At 41.4% G+C, this 23445-nt stretch overlaps 1 protein-coding gene across 1 annotated transcript in view; it reads right to left on the minus strand.

Moving 5' to 3' along the window:
• Positions 1 to 637: 637 nt before the first annotated feature.
• Positions 638 to 23445, minus strand: part of LOC127582826 (acyl-CoA-binding domain-containing protein 5-like) — a 47045-nt gene continuing 24237 nt past the window's right edge. Inside the window, exons 5-7 of the mRNA XM_052038392.1 lie at positions 14491 to 14559; positions 5138 to 5260; positions 638 to 4806 (exon numbers count right to left, since the gene is read on the minus strand). Of these exons, the coding sequence (XP_051894352.1) occupies positions 5147 to 5260; positions 14491 to 14559 (183 nt within the window). The 3' untranslated portion in view covers positions 638 to 4806; positions 5138 to 5146. The remainder of the gene's footprint in view (positions 4807 to 5137; positions 5261 to 14490; positions 14560 to 23445) is intronic.

Below are 23445 nucleotides of genomic sequence, written 5' to 3' on the forward strand. Positions count from 1 at the left end.
CAAGATGAAGAGAGGTCACAATTTACTGAGACAATGCTGACAGGACATTTGCTTTCATCATAATGAAAAGCAAGTGAGTCCCAGCATTGAAGGTAGCTTTGTGGCTGGAGTTTCCATAGTGATTAATGATGCTGGGAGGTACTTTTATCTTCTCTTTGCGTGAAGGTGCATGAGACTATAGGAGATGGATACAGATTCTGATTCTAGACCAATGGACAATTAGGCTTCTGTTAGGGGTGATACTGCATTGCTTACAATTCAAGAAAGTACAGGGTCTCTTTAGACTTCGGGGGAAGGGGTAGCCCTATGTTAATCAGTGTGTCCTGTTGTGCCTCCCTCCTTTGTCTCCTTGTCTGTGGCCATAGCCCCTCCTATGCCCTGCTCTAGTTCTGAGTCTTTCAGCAAAACCAGTGGCCGCATCACATTGCAATTAGTTTCCAAGCTCTGATATTGCAGTGGAGCTCAGCAGAAGTCTTATTGATGTTTAAGACTGGCTTCAAATGAGCCGGCAGTCTTCAGCGTACAAAGGGAGTGAGAATAAGAGAATGAGAGGGTAAGCACCATTATCAAAACCTAGTAGCCAATGTTTTATAGCTTAATATCCAAAAACATGGAGGCTTAGTTTGTCCTTCAGGAAGTTAAATTTATTTTCTTCAAGCCTGCTGAATACATTTCTAGAAATAGCCCTTTCAGCAATCAAAATGGCATCTGCCAACGATCGATTATATATATTAATACATAATATACATTATTACATCCTCCCATCCATCACAAGCTAATTCAACATTATTTAACAGAACATTTCAAATATCGCCTCACTCTGGTCAAGTGCATGATCTCCACTTAAGGCTGCTCATTGTTTTACTTGTACAGTACTCACAGGCAGCGTGTGATCCATAGCTTGCACTTGGACCCAAATTCCTTCAAAAATAGTTGTCTCTGACACCAGAAGACGACCATGTTTCCATAGTATTTTGTTGCTTTGAAAGCAATGGTATATTCACATGTTCTCAAGGTTAAAGGCCTATTTTTGAATTCATGGGGAAACAACTTGATGAACTGGGTTTATTTCATGGAAAAGGAAAATTAGGGGTTTGTGATCTGTGTAAATGGTGAAATGATATCCATACACGTTCTTATGGTACTAGTGCAGTCCAGACATGATGGCTAAACCTTCTTTATCCAGCTACGAGTATCTTTTCTCTGCTGCTGAAACACTGAAGACACAAAAACCTCCCAGGTTTTCAGAACCATCTTCCATCTGATGAGATAACACAACACCAACACTGTGGTGACAAGTGACAAGATAAGATAAACTCTCTGGCTGTTGAGTAGCAAACTGGAATGCACAGAAGACTTTTCTTGAGCTTCAGTCTATCTTCACTTCACATCCTTTTGCAGCAATTGCTAGATATGACAAAAATGTATTATAATAATTCAACAATTCCAGATATACCTTCAGCTCAGCTGCATTAATTGGGGCAAGAACATAGGTAATAGCTTGGATGTTCTCTTGAACTGAATATAGTACTTTAGTGTCCACACAGTGTCCCATATACAGTGCTTCATTCATCAAGAAAGCACACCTACTTATCTTTGGACACAGTCCTGCCTTTTCCAATCTGGTCAACACTTCTACCAGATTCTGCAGTTGTTCATCTCTTGAGGCCCCCCTCTCAGAATATCATTCAAGCATACAGCAACACTTGCACTCTCTCCATGGTTCTTTTAAAGATAATAATTGCAAAGAAAACTCCGTCGGGTAGTCAGCTATTTGTGAACGAGTCCTTGTGCGTGATGACAGTCAAAATCTTCTTAGACTGCTTCTGTAACATTATCTGTTGATATGCATGACTCATATCCAATTTAGTGAACTGAACTGCTGCCCTGTGGGCAAAACTGAAAGTAATTTTTCTATTCCAGGATCAGGACTTGATTTATGGTCAACTTGTAATCTCCACAGTTCCTGATGGATCCACTGTGCTTTAACACTGACACAATGGGTGTTGCCCACTTAGTGTACTCAACAGTTCAGTTATTTTCTCTCTGAGAAGCCTGTCAATTTCTGCCTCCAATTTTGGCTTCATTGCTTCAGGCACTGCCCTTGGCTGGTTGGTGGTGGTGGAGAGGCAGGATCAACACGGGTTTTGGCTTGGGTACTCTTCAATGTGCCTAGCTCACCTTTGAAAAGCTGTCTGCATCTCCCTAGCCCTTTCTGTAATGTTACAGCCACACACATGATTACTCTTCCAATCCAGGGCAATTTCATTCAACCAACCTCTTCCCAACAGGTTCAGTCCCGAGTCTGTAACAAGTACTTGTGGTGATGTTTTAACTTGTCCTTGGTATTTGGCTGTCAAGTCAGGAGCTCCAACTACTTCAATGCTTTCACTTGTATATTCAGAATTACCTGTGCCTGTTTACGTTTAGATGTTATGTTCTCTGGCCACCCAGTTGCTCATTTAGTCTGGTTCATCAGTGTAACAATCCACCCAGTGTAAAGCTCAAATGTCTCTTTCATTCCCTTCCATGATAACGGTCCGTGGTTCTGCATTTGTTAAATGCCCCTTTTTCATTAAATATTGTAAATACATCTGTATTACAGTCTTCACTTCCTTCATGCTGTGAGAATGGTGGAACCTTTGGAAATTTTGAGCATCATTTTTAATTTCTTACTTTCATTTTGTTTGCTCAACTTGTGGCAAATGGCTTTTTAAAACACAAAGGTGACCCTTTTCTTGCCTGAACCAGCATTCAGATAGCATACATCTTCTCCATAGTAGTAACAGCTTTTATTTACCATTTTAAAATATTCAAGTTGCTTCAGAACAATTTGCTTTGGGGTTTGTGCCCAATCCCTGTTGTTACATGGAACACCTGGTCTCACTTGCAAGCCTTGCACATTTTTTTTATTTGATAATTCCACTGCGTTTGCAAAGTTTAATTTCACTCTGATAATGATCATCTCCGAATCCAGTCATTATTGGTTCTGCACACTAACCTGAACTTTAGCATCCAAGAGCATGTGTTGCCTTAAATACAGTCTTGTGACAATTTCAGCTACAAATTCAGCCACTGTTTCATTAGAATAAAACTTAAATCTTTGCACAATTTTGCTTGGCTTTGGGTTATAGAGATTCTTCAACAAATCCATGAATTCCTCTTTTTTTGTTACCACATTTCTCTGTGCTCAGCAAGATTTTCATTAAACCGTGTGCAGGGGCTTCCACCACAATAGTAAAGGCAGACCTTGGTTTATTTTTCTCATTGATGTTGTTTGCAGTAAAGAAATGCTACAGTATCTCATGATATTCCTCTCTTGTCTGGGTTTGAGACTCAAATGCAGCAATTGAACCTATTCTCCTTTCTTTTATCTATAGAAAGCAGATGGTTTGTTAAACTTTCCTTTTCCCCCTTGTATTTTCTTTTTGAAAAAAAATCTTCATTCAAGACTGACTTTGAGCCCTATTGTCGATATGTTACATCCTACCATCCAAAAAAGGTGAAGCCTTAGTTTTGTCCTTTAGGAGGTTTACTTATGTTCTTCAAGCCTGCTGAGTGCATGTTTGCACACTCTGTCCTTCTAGTGATCAATGAAAATGGTGCCTGCCAAAGATCAAAACAGTCACACAAGGTAAGCACCCAAAAGCACCATGATCTCAGTTGTATTGGAGAACAACTACCAAGTACATAACATTCAACTATATATTATTACATAAATTATGTACATAACCCCACAATAACAGATGAGTTTTGGGAAAAAAACATCATTGAATTTCTATCAGCAACATCAAAAAACAGCATTACACAGAATAATGTCAGGAGATGCTCACCCAGTTATGGAAATGCATCACTTTTTCAAGCCAGGAAATTCCTGGCTAACTTGCTGGAGTGACATGAAATGACCCAGAAATAGTTGTGATCATATTTCACTGAGTAGTCATTTATGCATCACTCAAATGAATACTGCTAGGTAATCATATCTGCTGCCAATTTTTTTCTCTATCTTATCAATTCCCTTAACCATCTTAATTAGACCACCCGTTAATTTTATCCTCGAGGGAAGATAAACCTCGTCTATGAAACCCATACTTAGAATTTGTCTTCATAATAACATTATTCTATTTTATTCAAACTAAAGGAATGGAAACAGGAAAGGATCGGACTTTTTGAGCCAGATGGGGATTAGACTCTGGAATAATACAACTTTCCATCACTACAATTTGGTTTGTCAGAACGTGATATCAGAGGGTAAGCACAAGAACCTCCTTAATTTTATTGACATCTTGGCTTGGTATGTGAGTGAGAACTCAAAAGTTCCTTTCAAAAAAATACCACAATGCCACCTACATCTTCTTGTGTTGAATCTGCTCCTAAAATAATCTCATATTCTCCAAGAGGACATCAATCTATTCACAAAGAGCCCTGACAAAAATTATAACACACAAAAAAAAAGCAAAAAACAGGCATAAGTTTTCACTCCACAAGAAGTAAAGCGACCTTTGTTGAGCTAGTTTATTTTGTATTTGTGACAAAAGCTTTGCAGGCATATGATGGAGTTGGGGGTGGTGGTGGAGGGAATTTCGTAGAATTCAGCTGCTTAGGCTTAATGCCTGTCTCAATGAGCCAAACAGCGAGCTGGAAATTCCTCAAAACACATGAGAGAGTCCAGTTCCACCGCAACGTATTACCTACATTAGAAAGAGTCTGCAAATCCTTTCCTTGCTGAGTAATTCCGGGTTTTGTATTTAGTTCCACTTGGAGCTGTCAGACCATGTAGGCGTGGCTTTGGCCATGATCCAGAGCCTGGCAACAACAGCATAATGGTCAAGGGAGATTGACAGCTACAATGTAGACAACAACTCATCTAGAGAATGTCTCCCAGTTATTAAAGGAGAATGCCAGACAACTTTTTTTCTGCAAGCTATTGTTATTTTAGGTTCGATCTCAAAGTCTGAATAAATTAACATGTAGAACTAACATCCCCTTGCTTTCCCAACAAAGGACTGGATTCCAACCGAAAATACCTCTTGAAGGCGTAATGCAGCAGTGTAATACATGAAGTCATTCATATGGATCAAGTGAATGCTAGGAAGCTGGCTCCCAAAAGGAAGTCTTCCAGGATGCAAGCACTTACCACAGTTCCTCAGCTCCGTCTCTTGCGAAGAAACACATGGACTATCCACTGAGCAACAAAAGGCCACAAAACCAGAAATATCAAGGTCCGTCTGGATGGATTGAGCAGCCATCGGGCAGTTCTCTAAAAGTAACAGAAAATGAACCAGCTGTGGTAGATGGTTTTTACCATATCATTACAAAGGTCGTAAAATTACAATCCAGTGAAGATGCCCCACAAGTCTTCCCTCAGCCTCTCCTGCTCCAAAGAAAATAATCTCTTGTAATAATTCCCCATTTTCCTTATAGAGTCATACAGCAAAGAAGTAGGCCCTTCGGCCCAACTCATCCATGCCGACCAAGATGTCCATCCAAGTTAGTCCCACTTGCGCTTGACTCATATCCCTCCAAACCCCTCCTATTTGTGTACCTGTCCAAATGTCTTTTAAATATTGTTATTGTACTCGCCTCAAACACTTCCTCTGGCAGCTCATTCCATATACATACCAACCCGTGTGCAAAAGTTGCCCGTCAGGTTCCTATTAAATCTTTCCTCTCTCACCTTAAACCTATGCCCTTTAGTTCTTGATTCCCCAACCCAAAAAAATTCAATCAAATTATCTATATGTATGCTGGAAATTTTGTTATACAATTCAATAATCTTCCTACCTCACATGGTGGTCTGATGCATGTGAGCCATGTGAGGTTGGAAAAGATGTTATGTATTAGTAATTTTTTTTTAAAGTGCTGTAATCTCATATTCGTCTACAAAAACATCTATGTATGAGGTGTGAAAGAGACAAAAAAAAAGGGCCATTAAGTCTGTATGTATTAAAGGCAATTCTTATAGTTTCAATGGTCATTGAAAAGTTGAAGAGGTGGAGTGACCATTTTCGATGATGGGTAACATGTGAGATTTAAAATTCTGCTGAGGTTCAAACAAAGCAATAAGATCTTAAACTGCTTAGTGCAGGTCAGGGAGGGGAATATCGTCAATGGACTGGAAACAAACCCATAACCTTCAGCAGAGCCAGCCATGGAAACATTGGCGGCACTTTCATTTCTCAGGGAGAAGGTTGTGGGTTCAAGTCTTGTTCCAAAGGCTTCAGCACAAATCCAAGCTGATTATCCAATGCAACACTGAAGAAGTCAGAGACATTGTTGTTTGGGTCAGACATAAAAAAATCATCTGCTCTCAGGTAAAATACAACAATATTTTGAAGAAAGATCTCGGGCAGAGGAATGGCGGTTGGAGGGGTGAAGTAATGGAAATGGTATCCTTGTCAATATTTACCACTCAACCAATATTATTGAAACAGATGATCGGGTCATGATCACATTGCTGTTTGTGTGGCTATTGGCCGTTTTCTTCATTATAACATTTACTGTGCTACAGAAGCATTTCACTGATTGTAAGGTGCTCAGTGACTTTTTGGGATCACAAAATTGTATAGTAAAGTATATATTCTTCGTTCTAATGTTAAACTGGAGGAAATTATCGATCTAAAATTTAAGGTTGATCTGAATGAAAGTAACCGAGTAGCCAAAAGAGATAAAAAACTTGTAGCGGTCATCAAACTAAATGTGGAAACTGTTCCCATCACTATGCTAATGGGCAATACCTGATAAGACAGGTAGGGGAACAAAATTTTGTGGAAAAATTGGGGAGAAGTAATATACAATGGGCGTAATCTCCAAAGGTGTTTTTCATAATATTCAATGCTTGGGTTTTCTCGTTGCAAGTGAAATGGGACAAAGTTGGGAGGACAACGTATAAAAACATTGGCAGATTGAAAATGAGTCTGCTTTTTGAGCAAGGATCTCGTTTTTTTGAGAAGGTGCAGTCAGTAGGAAAGGGGGAGGGATGTTGGCTGAGGGGACGGAATACTGATGTCTGTGAGCATGGCTGCCAGCCAAATTCAGGATAGGAAATGGCGGGGACAGTGAACAGTGTACAGATCACATTCAGGGCTGCTGGACAATCTGTAGTGCAATAGGGGAAGTGATGAAGTGGTGGGGAGGGAACCAGGTTAATTTTAGAGAATGAAAATGTAATATTACACTAAACACATTCTAGGGAAGGGCTGGTATGATCATGTAATAAGACTTGTTTAACACTGAAAATATCTGCTTCAGATTCACAAATAGGTAGATTATATAAGAACATCAGAAATAGGAGCAGGAGGAGGCCATCGGGCTTGTCAAGCCATTCAATAAGATCATGGCTGATCTGTCCATGGACTCATATCCACCTACCTGCCTTTTCCCCATAACCCTTAATTCCCCCGATATGCAAAAATCTATCTAACTGTATCTTAAATATATTTAATGAGGTAGCCTCTACTGCTTCCCTGGGCAGAGAATTTCATAGATTCACGACTCTCTGGGAAAAGCAGTTCCTCTTCATCTCTGTCCTAAATCTACTCCCCCGAATCTTGAGGCTATGTCCCCTAGTTCTAGTCTCACCTACCAGTGGAAACAACTTTCCTACCTCTACCTTATTTAGCCCTTTCATAATTTTATATGTTTCTATAAGATCCCCTCTCATTCTTCCGAATTCCAGCAAGTATAGTCCCAGGCAACTCAATCTCTCCTCATAGGCTAACCCTCTCATCTCCAGAATCAATCTGGTGAGCCTCCTCTGCACCGCCTCCAAAGCCAGTATATCTATCCTCAAGTAAGGAGACCAGAAGTGCACACAGTACTCCAGGTTAAAACAATTTGAACTACATTTACGTAAAATATAAATGTAAATTGAAAATTTAATACAGCAAGGAAAAATGAAATGGCCATGTCGTGTGGATCGAATTTTAAAACCCTCATATTTGGGAAAACAGGGTGAGGTATTGGGATGTTCCAATTAAATTGTCCAGTTGATTCCTGATGCCTGCAGTTCAATAACTCATCACTAAGACTGAAATGTTATTTTCTGTGTAATAACTTCAGCTTTCATAAGCATGGTACATAATTTTGTAAAAAAGCAAATTCAATTGTCAGAGGAGAGTAGCTTTAATGTCAGCATGGTTAGATTATGAGACTGCTTTCATAAAATAAGATTTTAAGGATATATGAAACTATAGTTGCTGTAACGTGCATACTAATAAGGCAGACTCACACCAGTCATTCCAATTCGGAAATAATTTGTTGTATATGGAGTGCTCTAATACATGTCTGAGATGGTGAGAAGGCATTACATCAATCTGTTTTAAATCAAAGTTCTGTGAGTGTCAAAAACACTCAAGTCAACTGGAACCCACCAGAGAAGAACAATCTATCTGTATTGTATGATAAAGCTTCTAATATTGAAGAACTATATTTGCAGAAAATTTCTTCAGAGGCAATAAATTTTTCTCTACCTCTGGTTATCTCTCTTTAAAGACGCAAAACATTTGGTTCAAAAGAAAGAACTGATTCCTTCAGCTGGTGCAACAGTACCAGAGGGACATCAGGGACTGTTGTTTACTCTGCTTCACAGAGACATCGCTCACCCACAGCACTCCAGACACTGTGCTCCAGCCCGAGGGCTTCACCATCCATTGCATGGACTGGACAGCGGCATCGGGTAAAGGCAGAGGCAGTGACATTTGCTTTATGATTAACTCATCGTGCTGGACAGACGTGGTGGTTCTGTCTCAGTCCTGCTCCCCTGACCTGGAACATCTGGCAGTCGAGCGTCATCCATTTTATCTGCCGAGGGAGTTCTCCATCGTCAGCCAGGTAGCGGTGTATATTCCACACCTGGCAGATGTCAAGCTGGCACTGGGAGGAGCTGAGCACTGTGATCAGCAGTCACGAGACAGTGCACCCTGATGCCTTCCAGATCATCGTGGGGGACTCCAACGAGGCCAGCTTGAAAAAGTCTCTGACAAACTACCACTGACATGTCACCTGTGGAACCAGAGGAGCCAACACACTCGATCACTGTTAAACCACCATCAAGGATGCGTTCCGTGCCATCCCACGCCCTCACTTTGGCGAGTCCGATCACCTGGCTGTACTTCTACTCCCGGCATATAGGCAGAGACTGAGGACCTCAGCACCAGTGGTGAGGACAGCAAAGGTATGGTCAAGGGAGGTGCAGGACTGTGTACAGGACTGCTTTGAATCGGTGGACTGGACCATATTCAGGGATTCATAGTCGGATCTAAATGAATATGCCACAGCCGTCACTGACCAAGACTTGAGTGAATGAGTGTGTACCTTCAAAAACATACTGAGTCTTCCCAAACCAGAAGCCTTGGATGAACCAGGAGATTCAGTCTGCTGAGGGCTAGATCTGTGGCGTTCAAGACCGGTGATCCAGAGCCCTACAAGAAGTCCAGGTTTGACCTACGGAAGGCCATCGTGAGAGTGAAAAGGCAATTCCAAGTGAAGCTAGAGATACAATCGGATGCACGACAGCTGTGGCAGGGTTTGCATGCCATTACTTTCTATAAGGCGAAACCTAACAGCATAAATGGCAGCGATGCTTCACTCCCCGATGAGCTCAATGCCTTTCATGCACGCTTTGACAGGGAGAATAACACTACACCTGTGTGAATTCCCACAGCATCTGGTGACCTGTGATCCCTGTCTCAGAGGCCAACATCAGAACATCCTTCAAGAGGGTGAACCTTCACAAAGCATCAAGCCCCGATGGTGTACCCGGCTGGGTACTGAAAATCTGTGCCAACCAACTGGCTGGAGTGTTCAAGGACATCTTCAACCTTTTACTGCTGCAGTCGGAGGTTTCCACCTGCTTCAAAAGGGCATCATTCATACCGGTGCCCAAGAAGAACAGGGTGAGCTGCCTCAATGACTATCGCCTGGTAGAACTCACATCTACGGTGATGAAGTGCTTTGAGAGGTTGGTCATGTCTAGAATTAACTTCTGCTTGGGTAAGGACCTAGACCCACTGCAATGTGCCTACCGCCACAACAGGTCCACAGTGGATGCAATCTCACTGCCTCTCCACTCGGCTTTGGAGCACCTAGACAACAGCAAAACATACATCAGGCTGCTGTTTATCGATTACACCTCAGCATTCAACACCATCATTCCCTCAGTAATAATCAAAAAGCTTCAAAACCTGGGCTTCTGTACCTCCCTCTGCAACTGGGTTCTCAACTTCCTTATCGGGAGACCACAGTCAGTGTGGATTGGTAATAACATCTCCTCCTTGCTGACAATCAATACAGGTACACCTCAAGGATATATGCTTAGCCCACTGCTTTACTCTCTCTACACTCATTATTATGTGGCTAGGCACAGCTCAAACGCTATCTATAAATTTGCTTATCTCACCACTGTTGTTGGTAGAATCTCAGGTGGCGACGAGGAGGCGTACAGGAGTGAGATAGATCGGCTGGTTGAGTGGTGTAGCAACAACAACCTTGCACTCAACATCAGCAAGACCAGGAATTGATTGTGATCTTCAGGAAGGGGAAGTTGGGAGAACACACACCAGTCTTCATTGAGGGGTCAGCAGTGGAAAGGGCGAGCAGCTTCAAGTTCCTGGTGTCCACATCTCTGAGGATCTATCCTGGGCCCAACACATTGATGCAATCATAAACAAGGCGTGCCAGCAACTCTACTTCATTAGGAGTTTGAGGAGATTTGGTATGTCACCAAAGACTCTTGCAAATTTCAGCAGATGTACGGTGGAGAACATTCTGACTGGTTCCATCACTGCCTGGTATGGAGGCTCCAATATGCAGGATTGAAAGAAGCTGCAGAGGGTTGTAGACTCAGCCAGCTCCATCATGAACACAACCCTCCCTGCCATCGAGGACATCTTCAACAGGTGGTGCCTCAAAAAGGCAGCATCCATCACTAAGGGCCCTAACTATCTGGGACATGCCCTCTTCTCATTACTACCATCAGGGAGGAGGTACAGGAGCCTGAAGACCCACACTCAATGTTTCAGTAAAAGTTTCTTCCCCTCCATCATCAGATTTCTGAATGGTCCATGAACTCTACCTTGTTATTCCTCTTTTGCACTATTTTGTTTATTTATTTTTGGTAACTTTTATTGTAATTTCTATGTCTTGGACTGTACTGCTGCCGCAAAACAATCTCATGATGTATGTAAGTGATAATAAACCTGATTCTGATTCTCAAATCTTTCTTGTGGCAAATGAGATTGTTGGACGTTGCTGAAGGAAGCAGGAACAAATGTCATATCTCAGTTCGAGAAAGAAAGGAAAAATAAACCAAGCAATTTTAGATCTGTTAGTCGAACCTCAGTTATGGGCATACTCTCAGAATTCATAATTTGAGTTAGTTATTTCAATGTTTTTTTTAAACAGAGGACATCTCTGATTGCAAACTTAATTTGATAAGATGTCTCATGGGGGCTTGGTACAAAAATTTATATATGACACAAGAAAAAATGTATTAGCATAAATGAAAGTGAGCTGATGTAAGGTTAGAGGGAATGGTTTTTAATGGCACTTTGCTACTTCCTCCCCTGCTGGCCTTTGCAACATACGTTACATCCTTATCTTTGCTCATTTGGTTTCTGTACAACTTTGAGACTATCAGACACACCATGAGTAGTTACTGTGTGGGCAAGGGACATAAATTTAAAAAAAATTTTATTTACAGCGTGGTAACAGGCCCTTCCGGCCCAACGAGTCTGCGCCGCCCATTTTAAACCCCAAATTAAACTACCCGTATGTCTTTAGAATGTGGGAGGAAACCGGAGCACCCGGCGGAAACCCACGCAGACACGGGAGAACGTACAAACTCCTTACAGACAGCGACGGGAATCGAACCCCGATCGCTGGCGCTGTAATAGTGTCGCGCATCAATGAGGTAACTTATCTGTCTCAGGTTAACGGACTGATGTTGATACACATTGAGTGGATTTTTCCCGCTGGTGCCAAGCTATAGGAAGCAGTGTTTGCCTGTATTATGTGATTGGAAGTGATTTAACTCCAGTGGCTCAGGATTGCAACAAGTATTCTACTGTCTTGGGATTGGCAGTGGTTTTCCTTTTGTGTCATGGGATTGGAAGAAATGTCCTCCTATTGTTAGAGATGGGTTTGGTATTTTTTTGGAATATTAAAATAACTGCATTTAAGAATAAGGAACACATTTTCAAAATCTATTAATAAGAATATAGGAATTAGGAGCAGTAGGCCACAGGCTAATCCTGTTCCGCCATTTAGTAAGATCTTGGCTGACGTGACTGTAATCTCAACTCCACATTCCAGTCTACCTTTGGTAACATTTCACCCCCACCCCTTCTGCCCCCCTCCCCACCCTTCAAGTATAAATATTCAAAAACTATGCTTCCACCTCCCCTCGAGAAAGAGAGCTCCAAAAACTCATGATCACCTTTTAAAGAAAAATGCCACATTTCTGTCCTGAATGGGCAACACTTATTGTAAGCAGTGAGTCCAAGTTCTAGATTCTCCCATGAGAAAACATTCCTGCCTCAACTGCCCTGTCAAGATCCTCGGGATCTTGAAGGTTTCAATCGAGTCCATTCTCAGTCTTCTAAACTCCAGTGGACAGAAGCCTGTCCTGTCCAACCTTTCCTCCTCAGACTACCTTCCACAATTCTGTATATGGTACTCCAGATGTTGTCTCAGCAATGCCCTATGTAACTGAAGCATAATGTCCTACTTTTGTTTTCAATTCCCCTACCAATAAAGCTAATACTCTCTAAGTTTCCTAATTACTTGCAATACCTTTATACTGGTCTTTTGTGACTCATGCACCAGGACATCCAGATCCCTCTGTATCTCAGTGGTTAGCATAACGCTATTACAGTGGCAGCGACCCGGATTCAATTCCAGCCACTGTCTGTAAGGAGTTTGTATGTTCTTCCCATGTCTGCGTGGGTTTCCTCTGGGTGCTCTGGTTTCTTCCCACATTCCAAAGATGTACAGGTTAGTAGCTGTGGGCATGCTATGTTGGCACCAGAAGAGTGGTGACACTTGCGGGGCTGCCCCCAGCACATTCTCAGTAACGCAAAAAGACGCATTTCACTGCGTGTTTCAATGAACATGTGACTAATAAATATCTTATCTTATATCTTCTGCAATCTCTCACTGTCTGGATAAAACACTTGTTTCCACCTTCCTTCCAAAAAAAGAACAAGTTCACATTTCCCAACATGGGAGTGTTTATCCAATGAAGCAATGCTGAATTGTAAGTAAGAACAAAATAGTTGAGTGATTCCAATATGTAAATTCTTGAAAATATGTCATTTACTTAAAGTCATAGAAACATCACACACACTTTTGAGTTTCATGAACAGAAGCACGTACAACAGTAAAGAGGTCAATTTATACAAGCCAACCAATAGACCTCAGGTAGATTACAAAATAGATTTTGACTCCCTCTGCCTCCACTGTAGAAAGGACATTAAGAGCAAATAGAGCATTCAAATTCACCAATGATAATGTCAAGGAACTAAATAAAGCATTAAAATATTGGGATTATTTCCAATTTAAAGAAGAAGATTAAGAAGTGATTTAATTCTGAATTTATAAGATAGAAAGGCTTTCATAGGTTCTTTAAATTACAGTGGAGTCTGTGGTGAAGAGCCATTGGACTAAAATTGTCAGGAAGAGTGAGGAGAGAAATTGAGGTGTATTTATTTGTAATTATTTAGGCCAGAAAATGCTTTGCAACAGAGAGAAATAGAGATCACCACACCTTGGGGGAAAGAACTTAAACATTTCCAACATATTGGACAGAGCAGAGCCATGGCATTAATTTTGGGTTGCTCTTAGAGTGAACCAGCACAGACACAGTGAGCCCCTATGCTAAGTTTGTGCCACTGAAAGAAAGGGATGAGAAATAGCATCATATCACTGCATACAGCATTACATCGTTCTGGATCCAGGAAAGATTGCAGTCTCCTACAGTACAGAATACAGTAATATTCACATGTAATAAATAGATTTCAGTGAAGCATATTTTCAGTGTTTTGCAGACTTTTTTTTCCTCGTTCTTACTCTGTTTCCTGTATATTGTCTACTAAATAAATGAATCTAAGAGCTTAACCTGAAGATATTGTTCGAAGGGTGTATCATATAGTGTTTGTTTTTGGTGAGGAGGTAGTAGAACATTTTCTTGTGATCCCTAGAGCACTGTGCCGTGGTCAAGGAACAATTTATTTTTTTCACGTGACGCAGAAGGGCATAGATTACGGCTCATAAGAGACTAGGGTTATTGTGTTAAGAATGTCAGGAAACAGTTTCCAACCTGTTCTTGCTATGGTAGTTTAGAGAGAGAACTTAATGAGGAAGAAATCATTCTTAAAAACATTTACAGCAGTACATTTCTCTCAGTATAATTGTGGCACCAAATAAGCATTATTGCATTGCATGGAAGGAAAAATTGATATTTAATAAAGCAAGAGATTATTAAAAAATTACCTTCAAAACATTATTCACCTTAGGCCCAGTTGTTTTCAAGCATGGAGGCTGTAACTCAGCTGTTTCCATCTGTAATAAGAAAGTAAAAATATATATTAATCATTAAAACTGATCTCATACTTCAGTGAACTTCCATTATTACCCAAGCAAGATAGGAGCATGCAACAGAAATTAGGCTATGCGTAAGAATTGTGTTACAAGGCTTGTTTTTGTCAAACTCAATAGAATGCTCATAAAAGGATGATGCTTAAAGTGAGCATATTTGTGCGAATGAGATTGTCAATGAACAACTATGTATCTATTTCAGAGTTTAGTTCCTGGCTCTTGCTACTTTGTGAGAATTAATAGTTAAAATATCCCCAAAAAGAACAAATTTTCAAGGCCACATATCGGTGCAAGAAAACATTAAACTTTTCTACCTGTTTCTCAATAATTCTTACTAATTATTGACAGTTACAAGTTAAAACTGAAGGTTTCATACAGTTTATTTTATAATCATTGATATACTTCATTGAGGATTTGGTCAGGATTGCTGAGAGTCAGTGGAAGAAAACAATGTTAAATTCAAAGGGAATCGATGAATATCAATTTTTACTTTGGATATCATTAAATCATGAATTAGCAAGAGTCTAGAAAGGTGTGGTGATACTAAATGACATAGTTAAAGATGTGCTGGTAAATTAATTCCTAAAAATTACCCCTTAAGGTGCAACTAGATGACAAAAGATTCAAAGAGGAGTTGATGGGCACTGAGAAAAGTTGCAGGGGTACAAAAGGAATGAGAAAGGGAAATGATACTGCTCCTCTGGGAGTTGGCATGGACATAATGGGCCAAAGGGCCTCCACCTTCGTCATAAGAAAGAAAGACAGTAACCTGCTGCCCCTTTCTCTATGCTTTTATCTACCCGGGTGCCCTCACAAACATCTTTTGAACCACCCCCCCTATCTCCGAGTTTCTCCCCATCCCCGACCTCCTCCACCTGCCCATCACCTACACACACCTCCCACTGGGTCCCCTCTCCCCACTGTTCCCAACTGCCTACCACACTTCCCTTATTTGGTTCCTCTTCACCTTCCTTTCTTACAGATTCAGCCCTTTGTTGCCTCCACCTGTCACCTTCCAGCTTCTGTCGCTATTCCCACTCTCCCCCTCCCCACTTGACTCCATCTGCCAATCAACCCCTCCTCACTCTGTCCACTTATTGCTTGCCAGCTCTTGCCACATCACTCCCCCTTACCTCTTAATACTGGCTATCTTCCTTCTACTCTTTCAGTCCAGATGAAAGGTCTCGACCCAAAACTTCGACTGTCCATTTGCCTCCATAGATGCTGCCTGACCCGCTGAGTTCCTCCAGTAGCTTTTTTTTTGCTCCAGGTTCCAGCATCTGCATTCTCTTGTGTCCCTAATTCTATGGGTCTAACTGGAGTTCTCCAAGCCTGGGTTTTAAGACAGCTGTTTCTATTTTGTAGATACCCTGATGTTCCATACACCTCATGCATTAATTAACTTTTCCCCTGCTTATGCTTCAGCTGACAGTGACTATCAAGGGGGATAGATTGCAACTTCACTTATTTGTTTTACCCAAAGTAAGCAGTATGAGAAAAACTTGATATGCAGTTTTTAAGCAGGGTGATCTGAAATATCAACGTGGGAATTCACCCGAGTTGGCATTATCCCCAGAATATGGTGCTGAAAACCAATCCTGGATGCAACTGTACTAGTGATGTTGCTGCATGCGCACCATCATGCAACGCACATCACGACTTCACCAGTTCAATATTAATCACAGCTCTCTCAAGCAGCAGGGGAATTCAGGCTTTGGAAAGGCAAAAAAAGCCTGCTCCAGATCCCCATCCATTGATTTCTCTTGGGAATGTCATTTGTGGAGCTCAGGTGGGGAGATGGTCTGGCTCAGCTATATTGACCTCCTTTGTCGAGCAGCCCATGAACCAGACTGATACCGTCAAATTTCTCACCGTGGTATAACCACAGTCCTTGATTTGTCAGTGCCTTCAGGAAAAAAATAAGGCGGATAAAACCTAAGAGGGGAAAACCATTTGTGAATTTTTGCAGGTTCTGCCACACAAGAAATAATTAGTTCTGAGTGAAATATTTAACCATTAATAATCATAATACATGTGATTACTGAAGATATGACACTAATAAATTAGTACTAATAATGCTATTTTTTAAAATAATCTAATTCTACAAATTTAATTACATAATGAAGATAATTCAGTATGAATTGAAAGCAGTTGTGCATGGTAGTTTTTGCATGAATATGTATTAACTATTCCCATATCTGCACTGCTGTTACTAAATACTGAATTTAGGCTACAGAATTAAAGTAATATCCAATATAAAAAAGAAACAAAATTGGAAAAGATCACACTCTTCTACCATTCAAATTAAGTTTTGAATTAAAATGTTCATCAGTTGTTTTCAGTGATAATAGCATAAAATTAGTGACAGTTAAGGGGATCAGTTTTTATGCACTGACTTTTTATTGTGTCACTTAACAGAGCATGAGCCCAAAAGAAGAGGGGAGGTATATACATACAAGAGGTTAAAAGCATTCATGCTTTTCAAAGTGTTAGATGTAGACAAATACCATAACATGACTCTGTGAGCAATTGTAGCATCTGTGATGTAATGATGCAATGGTTAACAAACATATGCTATATATTGAAGTAATAGGCTTTTTCATGAGCTGCATCTAGTGACACAGTCAAAACTATTAACTAACGGTGGTGGGGGGGGGGGGGGGACATTACAAACTGCCAGCAGGGCTCCAATTTACTGTACCGGTGCCAATATGGTTCCCATGCCGTTGAGCCCCTTATCATAGTTGTGAGAAAGCGCTCTCAAATGTGATCAGAATCATTGCCAGAGTCTCTCATTTGCTTTCCAGTTGGCAGTGATAGGTTTAGTAGCACAACACCAGCTGTATTCTTGGCTTCAGGACCAAGCAAAATGTGTAAGAGGAGAATAGGGGAATTCATCGGGCAGAATGAATCAAATATCATGTCGGCAAGTGAAATACATCAGAACAACTGTGGGCTTTCAGCTGGAAGTGCAATCGATTGTCCTGCCTAACACCAGCCACCAGCTGGAAAAGAGCATTTTTGAAAAATAACAAAATGTTCATTTTAATGAAATTACCCAGAAATTTAAATGCATAATGCTGATTTTTTTCCTGATCATCATTTGGTTGTTTTGTGTGACTGGGCATATCACCCTTGTTGTTGTGACAGGATTTTCACATCAGGGACACGTGGATGATGTCATTCTCTTTGCAAAATTGTTTAGGGAACATTGCGGAAAAAAAAACTTGCACCACTTGTTCTGGGACTTACCATTGTTAGACACTCATGGGACAAACTGGACTTTCCTCTGTATTTCGGCCCTGGGTCCCTAACAGGCAACTTACTTCCACCTGGTCCTCCTTATCAATCCCCCACTTCCCCCTCATTCCCCCACCAACACTGCCATGACCCCCAAACCTCCACTACTCGATCTCAATCATGGTCCTACCACCTTCCCTTCCTGCAGCCAATCCCCAACACTCTCATCAAGGTCAAGTTCAATTTCACATGCACAAGTACATGTATGCACAGGTGCAATGAAATATTTACTTGCAGCAGCAAACAGGCACATAGCATGATTTAAGCAACATTCATAAGAAAATATAAATTAAAAACATAAATTACACAAGGAAGAACTTAATTAAAACAAAATAAAAAGAAAAGGAAGTCCATTGTAGTGCAAGGTGGTCATAGTGTTGCTGTACTGAGATAGTGATTAGGGTTGTGCAGGTTGGTTCAAGAACCAAATGGTTGAAGGGAAGTAGCTGTTCTTGAACCTGGTGGAGTGGTACTTCAGGCTTCTGTACCTCCTGCTTGATGGTAGCTAAGAGAAGATGGCATGGCCCAGATGGTGAGGATCTTTGATGATGAATGTCGTCTTGGTCTTCTGACTCTGTGGTCCACCAAAGATCAAGACCCCATCCCAAGGCCCAGGTTCCTGTCCTCCCATCTCCTGGCCTTGCTCCCTCCAAACTCATGACCTCTACTCAGGTCAACATTGGAGACCCTGATCCCATCCCTTGCCATTGAGTTCAAATTGGCCTGATGCTTAGCACAATTCCTGCAAACACGACTTAGGCTTTGCATGTATCCCTCACCTTCTAACACAAAGGTGGCCCTATAGGTCCCCCAAACACCTTCCCCACAGGTTGATACCTTCCCCTATCACCCAGCTACAGCACATGTTGATCAGGCCTACAGCAGCCATCCACATTAACCCCCTGAACCTGGTCTCAGGCCCAACCCTGAGGGGTACATTTTCCATTAAGAAAACGCGCCACATCCAATCATTTTGCAGCAGGGGGCACGAGCTGAAATGGATATTGGTTCCCCACAGCAAAACACATTTACCACTGGAACTTCTAGGTCGTGCCACATACAACAAAAAAGATCCATTAATAAATGACTTGTTAAAGAAGTTAACAAGGCAGATGATGATAACAAGTGTAATGTTTTATGAGTGGTTGATAAACCCACATACTGGCAAGTGCACAAAATAAAGTTTTTGCAAATGTTCAAGTATTCATCCTTCCTGATGGATCATTATTGTTGAATGTTTACATATTATGTTAGAATTTGGAATCCATTATTTAAGAATAAATCATTGAAGGGTATGTTCCCTGAATTATTACCCCATTTTCTCTCTTAGCTTGTTGGCCATATATTAATAGTAAGTAAACTTACTCCTAGGACTCTGCTGATGTGTCTGCAATGAGGAAATGTGTCAGAGGAGCCAAAAATCAGCTCTCCCTTCCAAATCTTCTTCCTTTTTTTTTAAAAGGATAAATTACTATTCTTAATCAATCAACTATCAACATTTCACTGTGTGTTTCCCTTGAGATTTACAGGTACCAGAGTAATCTAATGCTAGCAACTAACTTAAGCATAAAACTTTGGCTCCCTGAAATAAGTAGGGTCAAAACATGCTGAAGTTAATTTCTTACCTTAACACACATATAATTTTCAAGTGTAAAATCAGAAATAAAAAGAATCACAATCAACTGTTGTTCAGTGTGTTAAAGTTTAAACTGAACCACTGGAATCTAACTGCATGGGTTTGCTTCCATAATCCATTCATATTTTCCACATATGATCAAAATCCAACGATAACCACCGGAAAGGAATCCAATGGGTTAATAGCTGGATATTGGCCATCAAATCCAGCTGCTGCACTCTGTCACGTGCTACACAGGAATCAACTCAATCTCACTCTTGGAGTTGGGGGTGTGGTGTAAGGAAAGCTTTCCTCTGGATTTTCTGTGGCTTGGTACAGATAATGGAGAAGTTACTTTCTGGCAAAATAATTACATATTTATTCTGCATTTCGTCTGCAGGATCAGTAGGAATAGAGAACGCAAGGAGGCCAAGAAATTCTGTTACATTGTGCAATATGAAATGGAATTTTATTTGGCACGTCAAGAGACTTGTCCTGGATCAGCTGTGGGAATGATGCGTATGTGTTGGACATGATCAGTAACCTTAGGCAGCAATGAGATATCCCTGCGTCACAAATCCTTGTGCTGAGAAGTCCGAGGGTAGTACGTGTGCTTGCATGCTGAAGCAAAAGTTGACAGGACGAGCAATTGTAATTGGTGGGTAGTTAAAGGGGAGGGCAATCTTACCTGGTCTGGTGGCTTGGGGGGTACAAACCAAGACAGGTATGCCTTTAGGTGGTTCATTTTCATCTCTCCCCATCTTGCTGCCAAAGTCAGGCTCCCAATTGTGTCCCTACCCAACCTCTAAATGCCCCTTTGTTTAAACCAGACCACTTTCTGTCAGTCCAAGCAAGTCATACTTCCACCCTTCAACCCATTGTGACTTGCGCCCACCCCTGATCTTCTCAACCCCCGCCCGCCCTGCCTCCATGCACAATCCCGAAGCCAAAGAACGCCCAGCTCCGCTAGTGACAGAAAGACCAAAATGCACGTGCCCTGTCCTACCACATACAACAGCTTAGGCCTACTGTGCAATAAATGTTGCTGGAAACAAGCCTCATACAAAACTGATACATAACTGCTCCACCACTGGGTTTAGCCTCTGTACAATATACAGCACAAATGCTTCTCCCCATCATCAACACCAATTTATTTAAGAAAATACCCACTTCTGCTCGTTTCCAACATGTTCCATCGTCCCAGTCTACTCCCCTGGGGCATTATTGCCATACTTCACAAAAGCAACATGCTCCCTGCCTTTTCACGGAGAAGCTGCTTCTTTACTGCCATGTGAGACCTTGTGTGTAAACCAGTCATTACCAGATGTTTTTAAAATCCCTAAACCTATTTTCTTTTGAATCTTTACATCCAGAAAGGGCTGTGTTATGACCCAGTGCCAGAAAGAAATTACTTGTCTGCAAACTGGCTTAGGATACGTGCAAAGACCAAGGGCCAAGTGCTGGGAAATGAGATTAGTTTAGATAGGTACTTGCAGGCTAGCATGGACATGGCAGACTGAAGGGCCTGTTTCTGTACTGTAACTGTAAGAGCCAGAATTTTTCAGGACTCTGCACTTGGCCATATACAAGGAACACCATGTTAGTTATTGCAGGCATGCAACTGGATCGTACTGACATGTGAATTTGTGAGGAAGCCTAATCTTAAAGTACATACAATAAGCTGTGATTTCACTGGCCCACCCACTGGTTTGGAGAGTAGCTAAATAAAATGAGAGATAAAATGAAATGAATAAAATAGTCCTACGCCCTGTAGTTAGCTGACAACTTCACTTAAATTGTGGACATCAGCACTCACATTTTGTCATGGGAGGGAGAGAAGAGATGCTGACTGTGCAAGGGGCTGAGGCTTTGTGTAATTGCGCCACTGTTCCAGGATTGCAGAGTGGTCCAGCTAGGTAACTGAGAGGTCCCAGGAGGACTCCTCACACATACAATGGTGGATACACTGCTGCAGCAGAGATAAAATGAACCTTTTGGATTGTCAGTAACACCCAGCAGGCTTCCCATATGTTAGTCAAACCTCTCATCCTGGAGTGTTTTCAAGTCACATCTCAGGAGCACTACTCAAGTAAAGTACATGCTTTCCTGCAAATGTTTCAATTTCAAGCCATTAAACCTCTATGAAAACAACAGCAACTTGCATTTATAAAGTACCTTTATGATTTATTAAGGATCAAAGTTGTCTTATAGGTGAGTGACAGACGCCTAATCAGGAAGGAGAGAGAGAGAAGGTTGACTGGAAGCTTTGCTAAATGGATAAGCTTCTGACAATATTTTTAGAGGAGAATGATGGAGACATTTAATTACTTCAAAAGGGTTAAGGAGCTTTAGGCTCCATCCACAATGTTGACTGAAGGGAGCAGGAGGATGCACAGAAGAACAGCCAGAAGAAGTATCCTCGTTGGGAGATAGGGTTAAAAGAAATTACAGAAATAGGATGGGGGTAACAGTAGGAAGATAAGACATCTTCATTAGTCACATGTACATCGAAACACACAGTAAAATGCATCTTTGCGTAGAGTGTTCTGGGGGCAGCCCGCAAGTGTCGCCACGCTTCCGGCGCCAACATTGCATGCCCACGACTTCCTAACCCGTACGTCTTTGGAATGTGGGAGGAAACCGGAGCACCCGGAGGAAACCCACGCAGACACGGGGAGAACGTACAGACTCCTTACAGATGTGGCCGGAATTGAATCCAGGCTGCTGGTGCTGTAACAGCATTACATTGAAGGGAGTTGAAGATGAGGATTTCAAATTGAACTTGTTTGTGAGTGAGGACCCAGTATAGATTAACAGGTGCAAAAAAGCAAACTGCTGGGGGAACTCAGCGGGTCAGGCAGTATTTGCGGAGGGAAATGGACAGTCGACATTTCAGGTCAACACCCTTCATATGGACAGGACTTCATCTGACTCACTGAGTTCCTCCGGCAGTTTGATTTTTGCTCCAGATTCCAGCATCTGCAGACTCTTGTGTCTTTGTAGAACGACACTTACTGTGCGTAAGGGTGTATGGATGGAGTAGCAGAATTTTGAGTGTTGATAGCAAACGAGGCCATTCAGAGAAACACTAGAGTTGTCAAGAGTTTGAGAGGGAATGGGGCAAATGCCACAGAGGTGGAAGCAGGCAGTCATTGTAATGGAGATGTCTTGGTAGCAAAGGAGCAGAGTCTGGGGCCTGATTAGGTTTTATTTTCATCTGCGCTATCTGACAATCTGTCCAACAGCAGAGGTGGTCATGTGATTGAGAGCAGTGGTTGAAAGACAAATCTGGGGTCAACAACTTGGACGTGGAAGGTGTCTCTGAGCTGGCAAATGATGTCAAGGGATAAAGAAGAAAGAGAATGGTTCTGAAGTCAGATCCTCGGGAAACTCCAAAGGTAAATGGTGTGGATTAGTGAGGAGAAAGCATTGCTAGAGATCTTCAGGCCATAGAAGATTAGGCTGGTACAGGTAATCTCAGAAAACTGAATTATAGAAATGAGGCAACAGAGAGTTAATCATGAAAATTTCCAGGGTTCATGAAACAACTATTACCCACTTACCTACATCCACATTCTAATTAATCATTTTCAGATGAACAAGATTGGAACAATATTGCTCCAGCTCCTATGGTTTGTCAAAGGTGCTCTCTTATCTGAATCAAAGTAAAATTGTCCTTACTGAGAGGTTATAAAATCAGTTTTACATTACTTTAACCGTTGCCACAAACTAGAGCTGTTCTCATAGGTCAGATCCTCTGAGCTAGCTTCCAATGTATACACGAGTAAATGTAACTTCATTATCCTGGGAACAGGATTTAGTGGTATAAGCTCTGGGAAACTGTTCAAACACTGAAGCTGCCAATAACAAAAAAAAGCTTACTTTGTGGAATTTGTAACCACAGTATAATAGTGAAGAAAATTGGCTTGCAGCTA

This window comes from Pristis pectinata, chromosome 25 (genome assembly GCF_009764475.1).
Source record: "Pristis pectinata isolate sPriPec2 chromosome 25, sPriPec2.1.pri, whole genome shotgun sequence".
NCBI lineage: Eukaryota > Metazoa > Chordata > Chondrichthyes > Rhinopristiformes > Pristidae > Pristis > Pristis pectinata.